At 48.5% G+C, this 23906-nt stretch overlaps 1 protein-coding gene across 1 annotated transcript in view; it reads left to right on the plus strand.

The window, feature by feature from the left end:
* The first annotated feature begins 1204 nt into the window (after window positions 1-1204).
* The window catches only part of ZAP70 (zeta chain of T cell receptor associated protein kinase 70), a 28438-nt gene continuing 5736 nt past the window's right edge, over window positions 1205-23906 (plus strand). Inside the window, exons 1-5 of the mRNA XM_082331570.1 lie at window positions 1205-1372; window positions 18825-19281; window positions 20625-20785; window positions 21418-21556; window positions 23132-23210. Of these exons, the coding sequence (XP_082187696.1) occupies window positions 18880-19281; window positions 20625-20785; window positions 21418-21556; window positions 23132-23210 (781 nt within the window). The 5' untranslated portion in view covers window positions 1205-1372; window positions 18825-18879. The remainder of the gene's footprint in view (window positions 1373-18824; window positions 19282-20624; window positions 20786-21417; window positions 21557-23131; window positions 23211-23906) is intronic.

Genomic DNA, 23906 nt, shown 5'->3' on the forward strand with positions numbered 1-23906 from the left:
CTCGGCTCGCACTGCAAGGTTGGGTGTGTTGGGATGCTGCATTTTCACCGTTGTAAGCTGCCTAAGTGACTCATCCCTTCTATCTGAGGATCTCACCTTGTCCTTGGAAAAACCTGTAATATGGATTTCTGAGTAAACATCATGTACAGCTCCATGTCAAAAGGTAAACAAAGGGCTCCTCAAGGGAGATTTGGCAATGAAATTCCATACAGTTGAGTAATGCTCAAGGATAGCTTGCATTTTGCGTATCTAACCCTATTCCTCTATGTTTTTATTCCAGTCAGTCTTGAACATCAGCAAGCTCAACCTGCCGTGATCAGGGCTCTAGTCCCAACTTTTACAGTACAGAGTCTTCTGCCTGCAACAGCAAAACACTTCAGGATTGCCCATCCACCTCACTGGGGCACCTCTTTGCATTCAGCAGAAAGAAGTCACGGCACTGTAGCCTTTCTCCCCAGTCACCAAAAGCTGGCACTGAACACTGACCCTTTACCCATCTCTTCCAGGCTAATGAGCTGTCAAGTAGCAGTAACCTGTTTGCCGTGGCTCGTGATGAAACATGGAAACTTTTCCCTTCTGGAAAGGGAGACGTGTCCCTGAGGAGCAGCTGAAAACCCTGCCAAAAATAAGCACCGTTTGGTGGGACTGGTGTTGGATGGTTCCCAGCCCAGCTGTTAGTGTTATGGCCATTTTGGCACTACAAAGAACTAATCAGAAAGCAGAGCAGGAAAAACAGTCTAGGAGAGGCTTCTTGGGTTACTGAGCCTTGGTCTTGACCATCGCAAATGGTCACTCCAAAGCAGCCCTACACAGAAGGCCTTACTCAGTAGCCTCTAGCCTGGATGTGGCAAAGCCAAAGAAACTAAGCTCTCCTTACCCCCTCGTGACTTCCACGGGACACGCTATGGCATGGCAGAGATACTTGTGCAAAAAGGCTTACTTCCCCATGAACATCTGTTCAATGGGCAAGAAGAAAGCTTTGCTCTCCAGGCAATGTCTTCCCCCAACACGTTTGTTTAAATGTTGGTGCTCTTCACCACCTTCCTCTGATTTGTTTTCTTCCATAGGAGACCCATGCCCTGGCACTGAGAAGGTCTCAGAGCTTTTTCACTCTTCAGAACTACACAGCTTTTATTTTCTCTTCTTTCCTTTCCTGTGCAACAAGGAAATAGGTCACATTTCAAAGAAACCAGCAAACGGAGGTTAGCGAACGCCAGACAGCTCGCTGGATAGTGTGGCCCGTTCCCTTCTCATCTTCCAAAATCAAGACATTTCTCACTTGCCGAAGAACGTTTTCCCTCTTCTTTCCTTTCTTTCTTCAAAATTGCTGTAACGAAGCCCCAACAAGACATCCTGCCCATCTGCAAACCAGGTAAGACGCACTTTTTTTGCTGTTGGTAGCTTCGGTAGCTGTTACACGACATGGCTGCTTTCTTTCTTGTCTCGTACCTTTCTTCACACTGTGGTAGCATCGGGGGTTTAGTGGCGGGAGGGGAGATCCTATGAAATGTTGGCATTAGTAGGCCCCGATTAATTCATCCTGCAACCGCTCTAGCTTTTCTACCGATTACCCCATTGGTTCAGGAAAAAAACTGGTGTAAGTTAGGGGGCATCCTACTCTTTTTGAAGTTGCCGGGTATTTAGATAGGTCAGAAGATGCTGAAATGATGACTTGTAGTCCAATATTCAGGGCCAGCCATTCTCTTCCCTTTACCTCTGGACATGACATCAAAACTTGTCTCCTCTGGAAGTTTGTCTTTAAACTGCCTGCGAGCCTCAGTGGCAATGTGGGAAGACTTAGGATACTTGGCACCTGCTGAATAATGCTCCAAATACTTGAGAAGGACTTCAGAGGTTTCCTACTGACAAATGCAACACCAAGTATACTCAAAAACAGAGGCCTCGGGCAAACTCACATTTACTTCCTTTAATTTCTTTGTCATCTCGTCTGTTATTGCTCTGCACTTTTCTGTGAAAACAGGCACAGTTCCAAGTCCCATCAATTCAAGCACAGTCCGTGGTGTATGGAATAAACTAGAACAAAGGAAAGTTGAGATTATACCTCAGAAAACATTTCCTAATGGGCAGATCTGTTAGACTGTGGAATAAACACCACGAGGACGCAAGGGAAACCCATCACATGGGCAGAACTGGAGAGGGGACTGGAGAAAGGATCAGGCAGAAGGCTCCTTCGCTGGCAGGGGGATGAACAAACTGATCTACAAGGTTATGTTTTCTGATGTGTTTACGATTTTTGTATTTTCAACCTTTCATCATCCTTTTTCCTCTTGAGAAAAGGGACTCAAGTCTCTGGAAAGCTTGCTGATGCTCCTGGGAGTAGGATTTCCTAAACAAACATGGATGATGCCACAGCAGTATTCAGAATCCACACATAGATGCATGTTGGTGTTTAATGACTTTAAAAGTTAATTCCCATTAAGACCTTAACCAGAAAGAGTTTCTCAGATAGCGATGATTATGCCACACTCTCTGTACGGCCCCGTAAGGCAACCAGCTTCACAAAGAGCAGAAAACCTTTGAAGCACCCGGCTCTGTACATAACCTAAGCCCACTCAACCAGCTACATAAAACTTGGCTTGAACAGCAAAAGTCTGGGAGGGCCAATGTGGTCAGAAAAGACAACACGTGTCAGTTAAGCCAAGCTTTGACTCACACAAACCCCGAGCAGGTGGGACCGGCAGCACAAAAGCAGAGATGCCAATGGCAAAGGATGCCACTGAGATGATTTTTTTCCCCACCTCTAAGAATTGTGTGGGTTTGAGTTCAGCAACATGACTGGGAACAGAAAGATACGTGAAGCAGCTGTTAGTAGGGCAGGCACTACCAAGGGGCAATGCAGAAAATTAACCTGGAGGGCTGCAAATGCACAAAAGTAGAGATAGCTGTTACCAAGTAATTTAAAGCCCCACACACTTAGTTTAGCACTTGCTTTCCCAGGAATCTTTGGTAACTCATATGGTAGCATTAGATGGGCTATATCAAACAGACTAGGTTATGAGTTAAAGTATAATACTCATTTGGTCATTTCCTCACCAGTGCAGGGATATGCATTTTTAAACACAGTTTTGATCACTGAACGTGCTTACTTAGTCTTGTAATACCCCCTGAGGTGCCAGGAAAGGCCCTGCTGGGTATGGAATTGAATGGGCACAGCAGAGACCGGGGCCAGGCTGGAGAGAGCCCAGAACACAAGACTGATACCAGGGGCCATGCAGAACATGGGCAGCTTTCTACAGACTCCATACAGAGCCAGCAAACAAAGTTACAGCCACTGTAAGGGAGATAGTAAGGATAAAGCATGAACTGAGATAACTTAGATAACTCTACTTCCCTAAATCCTATTCAAATAGTTGGAACAAAAATCCTTTGCTGTTATTATTTAAAATAAACAAAAAGCCCTGTGCAGATCTAGCCCATTATTTCTCTGTGCCCCAGTTTTATACTTGGAAAACAGAGATAGCAAGCTGCCTGGTAGTGGAGCATTTCAACACTCAGAACAGACTTTTTCACATAGGAAATGACTGATTGTGAACGCAAACTTCCACTGCCACTTGCAGGTCGTACGCTTTGCCCAAATGCATGCTGGTCACATGCAAACACATCCTTCAGAGCTAATAAGCTTTTCCAAGAAGAACAGAACTGGTGAAGTCCAAGTCTTTAGCTTCCCCTGCCTCCAGTTGTATTCATTTTCCTCTTCAGGAATTTCCTATGACCACTCTGTAATCCTGCGCAGTCTGAAGTTTATGTTTAATCCTCATAACATACACCAGTAAAGGAATAGTCTCACTCTGCTTTGCAATAATGTTCAAAGAAATCCTGAACAGCAGCGATAAGGCAAAGTTTGCGCTCCCGCTCCGATGAAGACCTATCAAGACCGTCACTAACCATCAGGACAGTATTTTACACCTGCGGTTTTGGAAGCTAAGCTAGATCTTGCAGAATTCCCCTCCTTGTTGCGGATTAGATTTCAAGATCAGATTCATCTTTTGTCTTTTAAAACTCCAAACAGAACAACAGATGCTTAATAAACTTTGCTGTCGAGTTGCAGATGACTCTTAGGCTCTGAGCTGTCTTTCCACTTTATTTGCCTAGTTTATAACCTTAAAGCCGGGAGCTGCCAGCTCTGCCAGTGCAGTGCCCTTGGCTCCAGTCAGACACAGCATAGCTCACCACTGCTCTGGCCATTTTCTACAGAGCTGGGAAGATATTTCCTGGGATGTTAAACATGCCCGTGCCAATACAAGAACCATCTCCACTTACCTGTGGCTACTTTAGTGAGTAGCAAGTGCCAAAGAGCAAGTGTGGGGCCCTTAAATTCATCACCTAACAGAGCCTTTTCAGAAGACCCCGGTGAAGCGTGACCTCAAACTGCTTCTGACTGTTGAAAGGAACAGGGTTGCTAATTGCCATCGTCTCCCAGTTCATATCAGGGCAGCTTAGCCAAAGACCTAGTTTCGTAAGTCACAGAGGACTGAAGCCTCTTAAGACAGCCTGCGTAACAGCCTTTGGCTTCCAACAGGATCGGGGCGCCTGACTTTCTGCAGTTCTGCTGATCAATGGCTGCCCCTGCATTATGTTCACCGTGCAGAGATACGTGAGCTGGCTTACGGACTGGAAACTTCTGGCTGCGGTCACCCAGCGCAATACTAATGCAGTATCTTTGCAGGCAATAGGTGTTAAAGGCAACCACAGCTACTAAACACTTCTCCGTGCCATTAGCCGGACCCTGCATGAGCTGAGCAGCCGATTCACCCAGGACCTTCTGCAGGGGCATCAGAACACAGGGATCCTTTGCAGCAACCCGGTATTTGGACACTACACCTGGGCATGCAAAAATCTGCCCTCACGGGACTGAAGCTATTAGCAACTGCACAGATAATCTGGACCTGAAGGGATGGCAGGAGGGTTTATAAACTTCTCTCAGCTGATGACAGAATTACTTTAGCAGGGACAGATGCACATAAGCCACAGAGTATGAATGCTATAGAACTTGAAACTTTAGGCAAGACCTCTTACTTGTACCTTGGGACATATACATAGGTCTTTTTATTCTGAATGATCCTAAAGTACATCAGAAAGCAATCGGTTCATATCCCAGGTGCTCCTGGGGGGATGAGACAATACACAATTTTTGCAGCAAGTTAATAACTCAAACAGATTTAGGGGCCTGGCACAATAAATGAGGTAAGAAGTTTCAGATAATGCTGTATTTTTCTGAAAAATCCACGGGATTTTAAAACATCACAAGAAACTTCAGTTCTGAGCCTCATTGGCCATAATAAAGCATGCATAAAGATGACAAACTGACTCTTTTTCCAAGGCCCACCCTAGATCATCCAGAGATGCAATGTGCTTACTGTGATAGGCAGCATAATGCGAAAGCAAGCGTGTTACTTGGGAGAACTCCAGCCCACGGCATTACCGTGGCATGAGCTCTTCTGCCTCCGTCAGCTTCCTCATCTGCAGGAGAGGGATCATCAATATCATCCCTCAGCTGCCTAGAAATATAGAAGAACTGAAAGGTGGCACATGGGTGCAGAGCACATTCACCATCAGCACATTTTCAAGGATCAAAGTTCTCCTCACCCTGGACGAAACCTGGGGTAAAGCCTTTGAAGGGACAGGGAACAGTCCCGACTCTTAGAATTGCTCGCTACCTGCCAGGTGTTCCAGTTGAGAGCACGGAAGCACAGCAAGGTTGCAAAGAAGACAAGAGCTATTTTAAAGCCTGCCTGGACACATACTGAGAAAATCCTCTGTTGCAAGAGTTAAAAGCCCGAAGCAGAACACTGAGCCTTCCAATGCTCAGTGAACGCTCCCAGTTCATCTGCTGGGAGCGTTGGCAGGGCTACTCAGATCTCCACTAGCGCTGCAGCGGGATGGAGTCGATGGGATGCACTGGATTCTGCCCGGGGCTGCTAGAAGGGTCCTGGATCAGGCAGCACTGGGATGAGCTGCAAAACTGCAAAGCAGAAATGACTGAGCAGCAAAACAACTGAGCTGCCATTTCTGGCGTTACGTTAACCACTAACTATGAGTATTCGAGCACCTGGTTAATAATTAGTGAACAGTCTCAAACCTTATTTCATGAGGATTTCATCAAAAAAAGTCACTCTCCCCAAGCACTTAGAGTTGATGCTGCCTGTCAACAATTAATTGGACAGAAAAGCAGATGACAAAGCTGGAAGAGATACCAGACCCACCATCTCTCAGTCATTGACTCAAATCCTGAGCTCAAATCTCAGAAAAAGTCCTTCTGCATCTGAGATGCCTAACACAACCGCATTTTGCCCAGGTTCTCTCTCATTTTGGCCAAAAAGGAGACTGAAGCCAGCTGAGTATTTTAAACCCTTAAAGTCTTTAAAAAAAAAAAAACAAAAAAACCCCCAAAAAACCCAAACTTATTCGTGCTTCTGAAAAGCCTCTAAATAATCCCTCAGCAGAAGCCTATTAAGTAACAAAGTTACAATAGGTTGGGGCAGTGAAGAACAGATTATTCAGTTTTTTCCTTGCCCATCTGCTATCCTGCTCCTAGCTGCCTCTTCTCCATCTCACTAGAAAACTCCCAGTGTGTGGCTCTGGAGCAGATCACACTGGAACCCAACAAATTGTTAAAATCTGCAGGGCAGGTGGAAAGTTAGCAAGATTTATTTATTTTTTTAAGTGAAAGCAATGACCCTTTTCCCGTGAGATGTTTGTACAGATCCTGAAGATTACTTGTGAAGACACACACATATGGTTTGCCCCTCATTTCTTATCTGAGATTATAATCGTTCATGCACAGAGCTAAGGCAGCAGAGGTAGGAGTACCCAGCATAAATATTATATGACGAGAGCCTTCCTTACTTTATTAAGTTAACACAGCCCTAGGGAAGAGTGGGAGACTATGCATATTTCTACAAACCAGTGGAATAAACGTCCTCCCCAAATCCTACATCAGATATTCAAGGTCCTGTAGCCAGTGTCATATCAAGTGATAAAGGACAGAGGGGTCTCGGTGAGGGTCCTGCCAGAGTCAAACTGTGCAGACGGGTACTCAGCACAGACTCCAGTGCTGTGGCTGAGCTGGGAAAGGAGCCAGCAATACTGCCCCAAGAAACATAATTTTGATGCAGGAACAGACAATAGTCGAGAGAAAAGCCCTACAGCCACAGCCAAATGTGGCAACGCATGCCGGAGGCACAGGCAAAATTTTCAGGGGCTTTCAGTGCTGCCTGCATCTCTCTGAAATCATGTTACAAGGGCAGGGTTAAACAGCACCGGGCACTTCTGGGAACTCAGCTGGGCGCACACAGGGCAGGACATGCCCTGCGCAGCTGCCGATGCCCTGGCTTCCCTGGGACCTGGAAGGATTTCCACTCGGTCTCTGCTGAGAGCGCTGAAGAAAAGCCTATTTGCAACTAATTGTTGCTGCTGAGACACACCCGCTATGAAGCGGGCTACGAGAGCAACAACAATTCTGCTAGCAGTGCCCAAACAACTGCCAGGCGGGAACATCCAGCCTGTCCCACCACGGCTGGATGCAGTCCAGCAGCCCAGAGGGCTCTGCAGCACAAAGCCCCGTTCCTTGGGCCACGATGTTCTCCTTGGGGAATTTATTTTCCTGGGTTATTGGCATCTCACACACCCAGCTGACAAGGGGAGGCTGCAGGAGGGTGAAGCAGAAGCTACGTGACCAGAAGGTTTTCTCTAAGATGGCGTTAACCCTCTGCTGCTCGTTTTAGTGTCTTGCATCCAAGAGAGAAAAGGGGATGGGTGCTTGCAACAGGACGTTCAGCTGGAACGTTAGCCCAAAGATAGTTTTGCTTGGTGGAAAAGTTAAGTGAGATGGTGCATTTTGCCCATGGTAAGAAGAACAGACTGAGCACAGGTAGATATTGATTAACGCAACCTCCTGTTGACAGCACAGAAAGGACAAAAGCCAAGAACTTCCCAGACCCTGGAGAATGAGCTATTTTTTCACCTTAGTCATCATGTAGCTGATCACTGAGCCACATTATAAAAATGTGCAGGAGAATATTTACCACTGTGCATGTAACTCTAGTTTGCAAGCAAGGAGAGGACTTCATTCTCATTTCAGACCCTGATGTTCAACAAAAGACCACCAAAAATGTCAACAGCGGAAGCAAAATGCTTCTGTATTCAGTGTTTTTCAGTTTTCCACAGAACATTGGCTGAACTGGAAATTACATTGGCCAGAGAAAGAAATTGAAAGTATTATTTTCCCTAATGGAACTCAGAATTGCAGAAATTAGATATGGGAAAGTCCTATTAGCTCATCCCAGTTTCTTCCTGACTGTGGAGGATTGTTCCCTACAGTACATTTTCTGATCCAGTGTTAAGTGACTAGCAATGGGACTTCCACGATTTCCCCTGTTCCACATCCTGATGGATCTTCTTCTTAGGAAATGTTCCTTGATAACCAGCCTTACTTTCCACTGATGAATATCTTCTCCTTTATCCCCATATCATCTTATTGGTGCATCCAAAACAGCTTTTCCTCTCTGAAAGATGATCACGCGCTTCTACCTTGCTCTCAAATTTTCCCGTCGTGCTTGGTCAACAACTAATGTGCGTACTCCATCCCTAAGAGCTGTACTCATTAATCAGTCCAGTCAGGCCCTTCATCGCTTTCATTGCTCTCTCCTGAACTTGCCATGTTTCCAACATTTCTAGTATCAAATCACCTACTGAAATAAGTAATCTCAATAACACCAAGGTGGTGGGATCATGTTCGCCACCGGTACTGAACCACATGGGTGGGTGGTTTGTTTTTTTTTAATGTTTTTACTTTTAAACTGCAGGAACTATGCTTTGGTCTGTTCCATGTAAACAAAACTCATCTTTGCGTGTCTGAGAAGCAATGAGTGCACCCAGTGTTCTGCCAGCCTCTTCCCCACCTGGCAGCAGCTTTCATCCACTCTACTTGCAGTAATATTTTGTTCATAAAAGCAAGCGCTACGGCTGCAGCGCCGGTGGCAAACACCAGGTGCCCAACACATTCATTTTGTCATGTTTGGATCTGCTGCTAGACCCCTTCGCCTGGGCTTTCAAAGCGAGATTGAGAAACCCAGTGACTCATGACCATTAGAGCCCATGGCACTTAGTGCAAGCACAGAGAAGATGCTTTGGTGTCTCAGCCAACTTTTGAGTTGGATATTTGTACTCTGCCTGCCTACATCCCCTCTAGTAGTCCTAGAGAAGGTTGTCTCCCTGTTTCAGGCACTCCTGTGCCAGCACTGCGGAGCACAAAAGCTGCCATGTCCCATATTGGGGGTAGCTGCATTGGAAGATGAGGGTGAACCATCTCTAACGTTTGCTTCAGAGACGTTCGGAGAGCCACTGCAGCAATGCCGGCTCCGTACGTGTGAGCTGTAACGTACACCCGACGTGCCCCCAAGCAGAGCCCCCTATCCAGTGGCTGTGTACAGTTACGGGGCAGCTCAGGGCACATGGAAGCCTCTGTCCGGGACAAAGCTCAGGTACCAACACATGGCACTGACACAACACCAGTACAACCCAGCTCAGCACTGGCTTGAATGGCAACTGTCTGCTTCCCACCCCCATCCTCCTCCTCTCTGAGGGGGACTTGCAAAGCTCCGGGGATGGCTTCAGAGGAGGATTATAAACCAGAATAAGCTTATAAAGTGCCACATCTGCATAGAGATATTGTCCAGAGTGAGAATACCTTAAAATTACATCTTGTATAGTAGACAGAGGAAAAGCAAGGTAGCTTTAGACAGACCAATCTATGTCTGACAATATCCGCCATATGAAACAGCCCGATGACCAAAGCAGAGAGTCTGTGCTCAGTAGGGAGATGTTAATGACGGAAACACAGTAACTGTTTCCTCTCCAGGCTGAATTAAGGCCAAATGATTAAAGGCCTGAAACCCGACCAGCAACAAAGCACTAGCCTACAAGTCAAATGCAATGCATTTTCACTGAATCAAGTTTTAACTCATATGAAGCATTTAAGAGGAACTCTTAACTGAAGGTTGGCCAGCAGGTGGGTGAGCCCCCTCCATGTTACCTCCAGACAGCTCCTCTCCCTCCCCAGCAGACCCGATAACACAGCACCCTGTCAAGTACAGCACAAAAAGTCAGCACCCCATCAGGAAGGCATCATAGCCCAGTGGCTGCAGAGCCTTGTACACCAGGAGCCAAGGAACAAGATGTTGGAGCTCTATACCTGACCTGATCACAACTGCACACACGAGTCCTCCTCTCCTCAATTTGCCTCTATCTCCTCCTCCTCCCCCTGCCTTTTCTTCTTCCTGGGCTTTTCGGGGCAAAGACTGCACACTCCTAGGCAGTGGCTGTGATCTTTCAGGGAGTCTCTAGGCATTGCAAAAAATAAATGCTGCTAAACTTTAAGCTCAGCTATTACATTTATTTTTAAATGGCAAAGGCAAAGCATAAATGCAGATGTTTATGTAACAAGCACCAGCATTTTGCGGTTGGAAATAGACTTGTCAGCCACTTCACCACCCAGAGCAGGGAGGCGGGCAGAGGTGAGAAGGAGCATTGCTCAGAGCGGCATCGAACCTGCTCACCAGGTTTCAGTTCTTCCAAAGAAGGTACCCGCTCGGCACCATCAGAAGGACCCACGCCAGTGCAGGACACAATAAATTTATTTCCAGTAAGACTGATCACAGCCCGTGCTCTCGCACTGATGCGGCTCAAAGCCCTCTGTGTCACCTTTACTGCACCCTGCTGAGGGCTGCGCTACTCGTAGTAGTGCCAAGAACGGACTCAAGCCACAGGCTCACCATCAATCCCTCACATAAATCTCTCATTTAATCTTTCTGCAGCTTGCCACCGCCCAAATGCTCTGTACTGGCAGGAGTCAATCTCTAGGCCCGCGATGTTGTGTGCTAAGTTGTTATTTCAGCAAAAGCCCGTCACAAGGCAGGGAAGCCAGGTAGGAGCAAGCAAAAAAATCAGAGCCCTCCTCCTCCAACTTAAGCATAAGTAACTGCAGTTTTCTGTCATTGGCTCCATGAAACCATCTGCTAGACCCAAAACCCAGAGGATCCCGATGGTGTACCAACACCAGCTCCACCTTGGTGGCAGGGACAAGCTCTGTGCTTACTCATCCCCAGGACAAACATCTTGCCATCATTTGTTTAGACGCAATGACCAATAGCTGAGTTATCAGACCACAAGAGCACTGGGGATGCCAGGCAGGAAACTGCATGTACTGTGGTGTTTAACTATGTACATTAGACCCTAATTAAAAGCTGTTCAGGATCAATGGGTCTGGAGCCAGGAGTGTTTTCAGTGGCTCTACAAAGGATCAGCAGGGTGTTTTCACAGCCTTCCAAACTAAATCCACATGCAACAGATGTCCTAAGGCAGCTTGCGCTCAACACAGTGACTTTGCTTTACCCCATCACACAGCAGCGTCACCCTGCTCGTGGACCCCAGCACCCCACCTATTCCAGAGCTGCCCTGAGAGGGAAGCTGCTCACCAGGGACATTTGGCTTGTGAGAAGATACTACTACAAACCAGTAGTAGGGGCAGCTCTAAGGGCAGCTGCGTGTGGCACCAAAACTCAGGTTTCTGTTCCTGCACTAACCCAGCCACTGACGCCTACCGCAAAGCTCTCCTCTTCTCTGTGTGGGATGCAGGGGTCAGGGTACTTGTGCCTGTCTGCATCACTGGATATTCCCGAAATGTTAATGTCAGCTTGAGTTTAAACAAAGAACCACATTCAGTTAAATTTTCTGTGCCCCTCATTGCAGCATTTTAAGAAAAACATGGTTCTTTACATTCTGATTTTTTCAGTGTCTGCCAGGATCTCCTACCTAGGATAAACACTGGCTGAGGGATCTTTTCATGGAAGAAAAGCACTATATAAAGAACCAATACCTCTTTTCTTAGGGAAAGAGCCAAGTATTTAGCCCAAACTCCTATAGTTAGTGGCAGAACTAGAGTCAGCTCTGTGGCTAGTGATCACCCAGTTGCAAAGCAGACTAAGGGCACTGCTCTGTGCCGCACTCCTTGGGTGTTGAGGAGCATACCGAGATCCACATGGTTGGCTGTCTTTCCACCCACACTCCCCAAGCAGTGTACAACCAGAGAACAAGGTTTTAGTAAGAGACAGGTGCACTCTGCTAGAAAGAGCATATGATGCACCATGGGCATGACCACATGTAAATAGGAAACAAGTTCACGCATACAATTCACCTCTGTTAATCCAGAAGTAGTAACGCACCATGTGCGTGTTTCAGAGACCCATCGGTATTTCCTACTGCAATATTCTCACTGTGCTTTGGCTCAGGGGACTGCACTCTGCCTGTTTGACTCCCCTGCTACGGCACTGCAGAAATATCTGCCCGGTCTCCGGCGGGGAGGCACTGAGCCCTGCCTCATGCTGCCCCTGAGGCAGCTGCATTGCAGGCATCAGTGGAAAAACTCAGAGGAAGCAGGGTAACACCAGAAAACTGCTTTCCGGGAACGAGGCAATCCCAGCCGTTAAAACAACAGCTTGAACAAAAGAGGCAGATAGTTATACCCACCAGGCCCCATGCAGGTGGCCTTCTCCCTCCCCAGCCCCCTCCCCGTCTCCTGCTCTCAAAGCTAGAGGAGCAAATTGCTTCCGCTCATTAGCATTTGACAAATAACCACAGAAGGAAAACAAGTCCCCAGCAGGATATGAATGAGCTCAGGCCTTTATTGCCATCTGACTGCACCAAACAAGCATGTCATCAATTTTCCATGCTCTATTGCACCGTTTCTCCCTTTTGGAGAAGGATGAGCACCCTCGCCCGCTTGGGCAGGTTCAGAGTGGCCAAGTCAAAACAGAGCAGCAAGAAGGAATGATCTGAGAGCTGCAAGTTGGGAGCAGAGGTGACACATGGCAACTCTGGAGCCTCTGGGCACAGATACAAGTGTCAGGCTGGCTCTGCAGGAAGGGCTGTGAGCAGCGTGCTCATGCACTGACCCCTCAAACACTAACCGCAAGCAAGAGCACTGGCTTGTGGGAATAAACGTTTTAACAGAGCTGAGGGGACCCAAGGCAGCCTGCCTAGCTCAGATCCTGGATGGAGGGAGGCACAGAACACCAGCCACGCAGTAGCCCTGCCACTGGGTCAGCACTGGCTGCTTCTAGCATACATGTGCCATAAGACCAAGACCACAAGCATCTGAGCAGAGCCATTGCCTCTATTTGTTTTTGATCTCCAGTAATACTGTGATGGGGTGGCACTAGGTCTCTGGCCAAGGATTTAGAAGGGGGAAGAGGGGTACTGATCTCCACGGTACCAGCTTTTCTCAAAGCCTGTCTCTGGTACAGTCCTGCCACTGTTTAGGAGCCTTCACACTGGGTGCATCACAGGAGCACCAGGTCCCTCCTTGGGCTTTGCAAGTGCGGCTGTGGAATTTAACATTTTTCCTTCCAAGGAGTGTGGACTGTCCCTGGGGCCAAATGGCTCTCATGCTCCACTTCAAAGGGTAGGAGGTATAGGAAACTTTTCTGCACCTGGCCTGGGACCCACAGGCAGTGGAGGGGCAGTTTGGACTTACCTGCTTGCTTCAAGGACAGCAAGAGCAGACAAGGTCCTTAGTGGAAGTCAGGCAGGTTTTTCTGCGTAAACACAACCATTTCAGGCAGGACTGAGTCAGTAATACTCACTGAGAAGTAGAAAAGATTATTATCTTGACATGCAAGCAGAAGGCACACTATGAGCACAAACATAAATGGGCTCACACTTTCATAAACTCCCACTCACACATAATTCAAGTGTTAATAAATGGTTGGGTAGCTGAGGTTTTAATGAGTAGTCAGCAGGGAGGTTAGGAAAGCAGTTATAGCCAGGAATGTAAGTGCTCATGAGGAAATCTTGGGAAGAGCTGCCATGGAGTACATAAATAAGAATTAAACATTAATCAAGAACAATTAGAAGAGTGTAGTCAAGCCAATCCAATGTTCAGGTTTTCAGGTTTTTCTTTAAACTCAGGAGCATTTCAAGTTGAATCAAAGTAATTTCAAGTCTTTTATTTAAGACTTAAAAAAAACATGTGCCTGAGCTCCAGGAATCAGCTCTTCAGTTCATCCTCTTGCACAGTGCCAGCTGCTCCTGGGAAGAATGACTTAGAAAGGGAACTTGTACGCTGTAGACATTTTTCAGCCCTTCACATCTTTGACCAGGCTCTCCGCTGTAAATCTAGTTCTCAGATCAAATCAGGCACAACAGAAGGGAATCCAGGGGAAGGGATGGGGGATAGCTGCTCTGGGGAAGCCAGAAGGTCCCTGTACATGCCCGTTACCTCCGCAGGTATAGAAGGAAGCAGCTGCTGCTTGAAGCTCGCTCTGCTTTCTGCCATCCCTCTCTGCACCTCACCCTGCTCCCACCTCTAAATCCTGCCTACACCTTTGCTCTGCCACAGCCCCTGCTCCTCAGGCTCAGCCGCACACCTCCAGCCAGCTGCCCCTCCGTGGGGACCAGCAGAGCTCCTGCAGCCACTCCTGGAGAGCTCAGTAAACAACAGGGGGGTTGAAATGATCCAGGGTACAAACCTTTACTCAGAGCTTTCCTAAAGCACTGAAAAGAAGGGGCTGTAAACAGCACCATAAGAAAGCACATTTATTCTTTCATTAACTGCAGGTGGGTCTAGGCAAGGCACCAGGAGATTTCCTTCCCATGAGGTGGTCAAAGAGGCCAGTTCACACCAGGAGGAGACAAGAAGGCAGCACAGGCCAGTTAGGAGCTCAGGAGAGAACTGATGCCCCACACCCACCCATGCAGTGCTCCTGCCTGCAGGGCAGGCAAGCCCCTAAGGCTGGGCTGCTCCCCCTGCCCATCAGCAACCCCCCAGCTGCCTGTGCCACAGCTCAAACCCCCCACCAACACCCCCAGCCCGGGGGGGGCAGCAGAAGTGACCCACAGAGGAGCTTAGAGACCCCAGTTCCCATCAGACAGGCTGACCTGACCTTTCAGCAATGCCACAGGCACATTTACCATGGCAGATCTTATTTTCAGTTACCTCTTCCCCCCACTCCCAGTTAAACACCTTTCAGAGAATTGTTAAAAACACCCTCCCCACATTGCCAAGACAAACCTCAGCAGCAGCTCCTACCACAACCTCCAAAGCACACAAGCCCCCCCCGACCCCCTTTTATACCCCTGCAGGCTGGTTCCCCATCGCATGCTTCCCACCCTCCAGCCCTCCCTGCTCTCCCCTGGGCAGGTCCATCCTCTACCCCAGGCTGACCCAGCCGCCTTAAAGGGACAGCCCAGCCAGCCAGGGCTGTGTTATAAGGGATTATTGCTGCCAGGACTATGATACAGAAAATATGGTCCTAACAGCATGCTAAAGTTTGCCAGTGCCTCCTCCGGCTTCATCAGTGCACCCCGCTGCTCTCGGGGACTGGCTCCGGATTCACACAAAGTGGTTCTGCTGTTCTGAGAAATTATAAAATCAAACCAGTTCCTGATGGTTCTTGTCTGATCTAAGTAAAAGCAAGTGGCCAGCTATATATAGATTTGATTGACTGACATCTCAATAGCTTCCTGCCTGGCTTTCCTGTGTGTCATGGTACACAGATCCGACTACTTTTTACGTGGGTGTTACTTTTTTCAGTGCATCTTCACATCGTAACACCAACTTGCAAACATGGCCATTATCACAGGAGCCCTGTTTTTTACGGCTGTTCTCCCTGAGTGCTGTTTCTAACCTGGGGGAGCACCTGAAGTCAGCAGGAACACCTGGCATTTGGGTCGCTGCAGCCCAAGGGACAGAGATTAAGCAGGTGCTGGAAAAATCAGGTCCTGTTACTTGAAATTAATAGTAGTGTCCCTTGCACAGCTTCTTCCAGGCACTAGTTTGTTATGTTCATAAAAGCAATCCGTGAAATCTGTTCTCATTTTCGTCTGCATTTTACAGCGCGGGAAAACAAAGTTGTGTGAGGTTTGTGCAGGTCTGTTGAGGTGGTATCGGGGTTGCTCAGGTCCACCCAGAGGCAGTGCTGAGGAACAGAGCTGTAGTTTGGAAAAGGAGTTTAGCTACGGCCAGAAGACCCTGGGCTGGTGTATGGGCAACAGAAAGAGCCAGGATGGTAGGACAAACTTTTTAAAAGCAAGAGTTTTAGAGAGGCTATAAATCATCCTGTTCAAATCTGCTGTCAGACTTCAGGGGGACTTTTTCTCATGTCATGGGACTTATAAGTTTTTTCTAATAAGGGTAATTTTCTAATAGTGTTCATCTGTGGCAGCAAGGCTTGTATGAAATGGGTGGCATAGCCTGAACCAGCCTCTGATCCCTGGGTTCTCTCTCATATCTCCATGAGGCCTTCTTGACTTGCAGCCCTGTGCTTGGAGAAGAAAAACAGTCTGTTTATAACAGAACCGCCTGTGTAGGCAGCTGGAAACTTTGTGGGAGCTCGGTGGTGATCAATGGCTTCTGCCATCTCATTTTCACCTGTCTGAACAATTCTCAAACATGTTCCATTTGCTGTGATGTTCTGGTTCTGGACTTTCCAGAAAAGGGAATCAGCATGTTTGGGCGCAGTGTCCTTGCACCTAAACACTGTTTATCCCAGGTAGCTAGTGGAAATTAGCAGTACATGAAGAAGGCCATTGACCTTCCACTGCCCACTCAGTGCTTCCTCTTCCTTGACTCGTGAACGTGACTCATGAGCCTGACTCTGCAGTTAAAACCAAGAGCTGCCATCCTGGCTGCTCACATCCTTCAGCCCACCTTCCTGGGACCTGCCCTCCCCTGGGACCGGGCTGAGGTCGGGAAGACCTGGCAGTCATCTCGTCTCAGGAGCTGAACCTGGGTGATACGCCTGTCCAGTGTCTGGGCTGCTTTGATAACTGGAGGCATCAAGGGATCAGGACGTTTGCTTTAGTTCCAAGCGCTGACTCCAGTTAGGGTTTGAGCTACAGGGTGTTTTCATTTGCCTTCTGTGTCCCAGACTGGCAGGTCTGCCAAGACCCCGCTTTGCTTCATTTGATGAATTTGATGAAAGGGGCTTCACAACTCAGGCTTATTTGTGCTGCGCCTGGTACAGTTTACGCTAGTCCCGTACCCAAGCTGCAAACGCCACTGACGGCTTCCTGTTGTGGTTTCCTGCCTCGGCTGAAACTCCTCCTCGGCGGAGCCTGCTCTCCCTTCCTGTTCTCATCAGGGCCATTTCTGGGCTTAATGAAGACAACAAACAAATAGGTAGAGAAGAGTCTGGTTGCCATAAATCCAGCTCCCCGTGGGTCTTTGCTGTTGTAGGCTGAGCAGAGCAGGGTGCACACAGCAGAACGGTTTCTCCTGAGCGGTTTCCTCCTGACCCCCATCCCGTTCCTGCGCATACAAAGCACGTATCCAGCCAGCCCCTTCCCAGCTCCAGCAGTCCCAGCGTCTGGCAGGAGGCAGCCCCATCGCTATGCTGCTGGGCGGGCTGTGGCAGGCTGGGTGAGACGGAGCAGGGCTGACCACCAGCCCGGGCACAGCTCCAGCCACTGCCTGAGAGCACAGGCCACTTCTGGAATAGCCCAGTGGGCCCAGCCCATTGGGCAGCGACTTCTCCCATCATATTCAGAAATGAGAGCTACATTGGGAAGAATCAGGGCAAATACCCATCGTGCTGGCCAAAGAGCCAGTGTTTTCTTTACTCTGAACGCGAGTGACGCATTTGCGGGAAATGCAAATGGAGAAAAACACTCTCATCTTTTTGGGGTCAGCATCTGTGCAATGACAAAATCGAAGATCAGGCTCCAGGGAACAAATGAGACCCTTTGAATATGAGACAGTTTCCATTAATCACCGGAAATTGGCTTCTCTTTGTGGGTGGGATTTTAGATGATTTGATACAAGACCTATAGGTCTTTGACAGAAGGGGCTCTGCAGTGACGCAGTCAACAAAGTGCCATTTCTTGCTGGATTCCCACCACGAACTGGTGCTGCAGCAGCACGGCGGTAGGTTCATTTCTGGGTTTAGGCTGTTCTGAACCGGGGGCTCCATTAACGCTTGCACGTTGCAGCTCAACAGAGACGGTGGGATTAAACTCACTTTGCGGTGATGGCTGGCCGCATCTGAGCTCCGGCCTTCTTTGGAGCATGTGCACAATGTAGAAATAGGAACTGCCAAACGGGATCAGAGTATCGGCCAAATTCAGAAACCAGCCAGAGTCGGGCATCGTGGGAAAAAATCCATAAACTTTTCAGAAGACAATTAGAGGAAGGTTTCTTCTTGGTCTGTCAACTGATGGTTAATGTCTGCCCAGAAGCACTTGGGTTTATCTTTATCTCCTTTTGCTGTGTTTGGTGCAATTGTGTATCTAAATGTTTTTTTGACATTTAATATCCATCTCATGTTTTAATCTTATTCCGTTTAAGATTTTTGGCCTTATAGGCCCTCATGGCAAAACTAATTTATTCAGAGAGGCAAAAGAATTTCCTTTTATTGTGAACAGGGCTGGAGAGAAAATGGTAGGAAGTCAAAGCTAAAAGCTTCGGGATGGAGGTAAGAAGCACATTTTTAATAGGGACGGTAATTAACCATTGGAACAATTCACTGAGGATTCAGTTCATTCTCTATTGCTTGAAATCTTTAAATCAAGATCAGATGGATTTTTACTTACACTTTCTAGCTGCATTCAGGGCAGGACAGAGGAATCACCTTGGAATTCTCTGGCTGGGGATATGCATGCACCGACTGCTACTCCCCATGCGATGTTTGAAATGACACTACAGATCGTCAGCTGAGGGCTGAAGAACCTCTAGGCAGACAAGTCTGAATTCCAATTAAACCTTTTTGCAAAATTATGTGTCAGTGAAGAACTTTGCTTCTTTCTTCCAGATTGCGCACCAGCAGCGTGTGAGCTGAGCCAAGCAGTCCCGGTAAGCGTGCAGAGATGCCAGATGCTGCTGCTCACCTGCCCTTTTACTACGGCAGCATTGCCAGGTCAGAAGCAGAGGAGTACCTCAAGTTGGCGGGGATGTCGGATGGCCTGTTTCTGCTGCGGCAATGCCTGCGCAGTCTCGGGGGGTATGTGCTCTCCATGGTCTGCAACCTGCAGTTTTACCATTACGCCATTGAGCGCCAGATGAACGGTACCTATGCCATTGCGGGGGGCAAAGCGCACTGTGGGCCGGAGGAGCTCTGTGAGTTTTACTCCAAGGATGCCGACGGGCTCTGCTGCACCCTCCGCAAGCCCTGCAACCGCCCCAGTGGTGTGGAACCCCAGCCCGGTGTCTTCGACAGCATGAGGGACAATATGGTGCGCGAATATGTCCGACAGACATGGAAACTCGAGGTACTGGCCATTGCCGAAGCTGGTGTGGGACTGGGCAAGGAGTGCTCCCTGGGGGCTTATTGCCGCTTGCCGCCCTGACCTCCTCTGTCGCTGTCATCCCCCTCTTACAGCACGGTAAAGCCAGGTCCTTCTCCTCGGAGGCTGCTGGCACTAAGAGCAGTCTTAAATCTCTCCTTTTCCAGTTTCTTCTTCAGAAACAGGTCTAAACATCTTCCCAAGCCTTCAGACTCTTCCTCTGAACAGCTTGTGTTGTGTCTGCTCTGCAGGGCGTTGGAGCTCTCTGCCCACTTTGCAAGCATTTCCCCATGCGCCATTTGCTCCTCTGCAGCACACGGGACGCTCCCTGCAGTTAGACCATCACTCTCCATGTGAGGTGTCTGTGCCTCCATAACACTGTGCTGAAGATGTAATGAAACCAGACTTAAATTCTCGCTCAGGTTTTCCTCGCTCTTTGAAGTCAGTGGAGGTTTTGCCCATGAGACTGAGGTACTGGGTACTGGATCAGGTCTGTCTGTTATTTAAATTTAAAAATAGCTACAGACAGGCTCCTGCATTTTATTGCAGACTGGAATATATATAATATATGAATAAGGCAAAACGCTGTAAGTGGTCACACTGGCAGCCACGTAATTAATTTCCTTCTACCTGCTGTCACCTCGAGAGTGGCTACTCAGACACTTCCAAGTCCTCTCAGCAAGATAGCTCAGGCATTCTCTTTATGGAGCCTTCCCATGAGAGATCTCTAAATTTGGCCTGTTTTAGACCAAAGGTGCTTTACAGAATGAGCTGTCTATGGAGTTTCTCCTTGAAGCTGATCTGTGGACACTGGTAGATAACACAAAGGACATTGCCACCTACTGGCAAACGAAAAACTACAGTTGTTTATAAAATATGTGGGGCCAGTAAAATTAATTTAGGCTCTCCCACATGATTTCCAGACTGCACTGCTCTTGACAAGTTGTAGTGTTTGGGGACAGTGAGCAGCCAGGAAGGCAGAGGCACCAGAAAGAGGTCCTGCTCTCCCAGGAATGCAAGGCTGAAAGACACCCTGCAAGCCTGACGTCAAGATCCCCCATATGAATATGATACCTTCTCTCTTCCCTCACCAGCAAGTCAATGGACTTCAGCTGGATTCGAGGGATGGGACCAGTTTAAATAAGCAAGGAATCCTGCTCTGCAGCAGAACAGAATTCAACTCACTATTGGTGTACGCATGATTAAGGCCACAGGCACTTCAGTTACAAAACCTTCCAAGTTTCCCGTGTCATCTGCCCAAAACTGTGCTGAAGCCATGCAACAATGCAGCAGAGTGGCAGGAGGCCTCATTTCTCACTCTCTTCCAGGGCGATGCACTCGAACAGGCCATCATAAGCCAGGCTCCACAGGTGGAGAAGCTCATCGCCACCACAGCCCATGAGAGGATGTCCTGGTACCATGGCAACATCGCCCGGGATGAAGCTGAGCGGAGGCTCTACTCTGGGTCACAACCTGATGGGAAGTTCCTGTGAGTATGCAAAACCCTGGCAGACGCTGTGACCCCTCTACTTTTTACCATTTCCCCACCTCCACTACCCTGTAGTTATCTGTTTCATGTGACAGTTCCTGAGAGGAGGTTTAGCTGAAGATGGTCAGACTGTGGTTACAGATCTTTCAAAGACAAGGTCTGACACCCCAAACATATTGTTGTCCAGACAGTGTCTGGCCTCCATGAAGGGCCAATCTTGAGCTTTATTTATTTCTCATGTTTACATATCTCCACAGCGTACGCTTGTTAATGCACCAGATGATATGAGATACAGGGTTTAGTGGGTGAACACATTTAACACTGACATGTAGACAATGTATGGCCAATAAAATACAGGAGAAAGCATTTGCTCTGCATCTCTGCCGCAGAAGGCAGCCCTTCATTTAATTATCTCCTGAATGAGTGAGGGAAAGAAAGAATTAGCTGCAGAGGGTGGAGGAGAGGGACAAGAGACTGAAGGTGAAGGGTCCCTCCTCAGCCTCCACAGAGGGGTGTCAGGAAGGTGGCAATTCCACGGTGGGATGCTCACCCAGCCACCCACCACCGCTGCAGCCATGATAATTTGCAGGGCAAAACCTAGAGTTGCTTTTAATAGTTCTCCTTCCTACCAGGCTGAGAGAAAGGAAGGAGAATGGTGCCTATGCCCTCTCCCTCGTCTACGGCAAAACAGTGTATCACTATCGGATAGACCAGGACAAGTCCGGCAAGTACTCCATCCCCGAGGGGACCAAGTTCGACACGCTCTGGCAGGTACTGTACTGTGGGATGCTGACCACTGCTGTCCTAATACAGCGAAGGCACTTTTCCCTTCTTATAGCTGCCCATGCCTTGAGGGACAGGAAAGGTCATGTGGAGCTTTAAAGGCCTTAGGACTGTACATGGGTGGTTGTAGCCCCTTCCAGAAAACCCTTATGTTCTCTGGGTCTGGCTGTCTATCAGCTCACCTCATTGTATTAATTTCTGTGCACTCCTAGCTAAGTAGATCTAAGTCTGGGATATCACAGCAGCTCTGAAATAGTGCTGGCTTTACCTCTGCCTTCATGCTTTACACCAGTGTAGTGCCTTTCCAAGTACACAAGAGGATCAGTGCTTTTAATTTCTAGCTTTAAGCCAGGATACTTGAGATGGTTATGCTAATTACACTTGCACCCCATCGGCAAGTATCACACATTCAGCCACAGCGTGCACCTCGGACCTCTGCCTGCAGCAAGCCCTGATGAGTTTGCTCATCCCAGGCTGTCCCTCTCGCGCATCCTCCACACTGCTCCTGGACCAGCAAAACTGTTGCGTGCAGATTGCCAATTTATTTTCCAAGTGACTGACTTCTGTGCAAAGAGTACGGGAGGCCAGAAGTCTCGAGCCAGCTGCCAAAATCTTTACATGACAGAAGATCCGAGTGCCAGGAGACACATCCTATCACCCCTGAGAGTCAGGGGCTTTGGGAAGTGGAGATGGCTGTGATGCCCCAGCAGTCCTCATGAGGGTGGGGCAGGGTTTTTAGGGAATGTGACACATGGCCCAGCAGCTTTTGGCACTGCTGGGGAGTCGCATGTCCCTCCGGAGCCCAGCTCTGCCCCGTGGCACACAACCTGGACCGGCTCCAGGGGACGGATACTAGCGCTTCCTCCTGGGCAGGGCTGGCGGGGGGACGGTAACTCTGTTTTGCTGAATTTTTTAAATTCCCAGGACTGTTTTCACTCTGAATTTGATTGAAAACAAATACTTTGGGGCATTTTTATGGAAACAGAACCGTGCCAGGCTCCCAATTGCAGATGAAATCTGAGCCAGACAGGAGGGGAAGAGAAAGCCTCGTCTTCCCTGCGGTCTGGTGGCCAGGGGCTGGTCTGGTTGTCTCCAGCCAGAGTCAAGTCCCCATTGTGCTTGAACCAGTGGTTGCTGCAGTGAAAAACTGCCCGGGATCCACAGAGCTAACCCTGGGGTTCCTCTGGGAAAGCAAAAGGTTTCTCTCAGGCTTTATGAAACACAACACAATTTAAAAATCTTTCTGGCTGGGACAAAAATAACATTACACTGAAAATGCCCTACCCAGCTCTCCTACTGGAGATTTTCCTTTTGTCTTTCTGTGGTCCTTATCTAACTTCCCAAGTTCTTCCCAGCTCTGGCAGATATCCAGGTATGCAAGCGCTTGTTTTAGCAGATCTCTGAGTGCACAGATAGGAGAGGAGAGAAAGAAATAGTTGAGTCCCTGTCTGCCATAAATCTGAAAGAAATCATTACCATAAGCCACACAAGTTGCCTGCAAAAAAAAAAAAGATATTATTTTCTCCTTGCAATAATCTCTTTTTCCTCTGATTCCTTTCCCAGTTGGTGGAGTACCTAAAACTCAAACCGGACGGGCTGATTTTCTACCTGAGGGAAACCTGCCCCAACCCCAACATGCCAGGTGAGCTGATGTCTCTCGGTGCCATCCTTGGCCTTGGTTTACCACCGAGTGGGGCCAGTTTGAGCAGCGCCAACCCAAGTTTCCTTTATCGTGTCCAACCTTGCTCAGACCCTGGCAGTCTGGAGGGAACGGTGAGGTCTCTGCTCCTCTGGCAAACTGGGCAAGTCTCACATCATATTGTCTGCTGAAAGTGGCCACTCTCCAGGCCTGGCTTAGGGTGGCCCAAAGACAGGAGCAGATGGGGCGAATCAGTGCTCCAAATGGATTAGGGACTTCTGGTGCCAAACAGACAGCTTCTGAAAAGTGACTTGCTTTTTAGGCAGCAGGAAACAACATGTCCTGCAAGTCTGGCTCCTGGTGGGTCTCTTGAGCTGAACACTCAAAACCATAGGTCCCTTTGTCCTGGCCCAAGTATCACAAACGTCACTTCAGAGCCTGCCCATGGGACCCCCGCTCTCCTAGGCAGGGGCTCTGGGGTACAGCTCAGCCAGTCCATGGGACCAATGGAGACTGTAGGGCCCTCCAGTGGGCCTGCACCTCCCCTGAAGGCTGCTCTGGGAATAACGCCCACATCCAGGCCCGTTTCCACATCTTTTTTGGCTAAAGCTGGGGAAACGGGCCTTTGTAGGGGAGGGGATCAGGCCCAGCCATCCATACAGTCCCTCAAGGACTGATGCTCCGACGGTGCTTGGGGCA

This window comes from Platalea leucorodia, assembly GCF_965183815.1.
Source record: "Platalea leucorodia genome assembly, chromosome: 21".
NCBI classification, from domain to species: Eukaryota; Metazoa; Chordata; class Aves; order Pelecaniformes; family Threskiornithidae; genus Platalea; species Platalea leucorodia.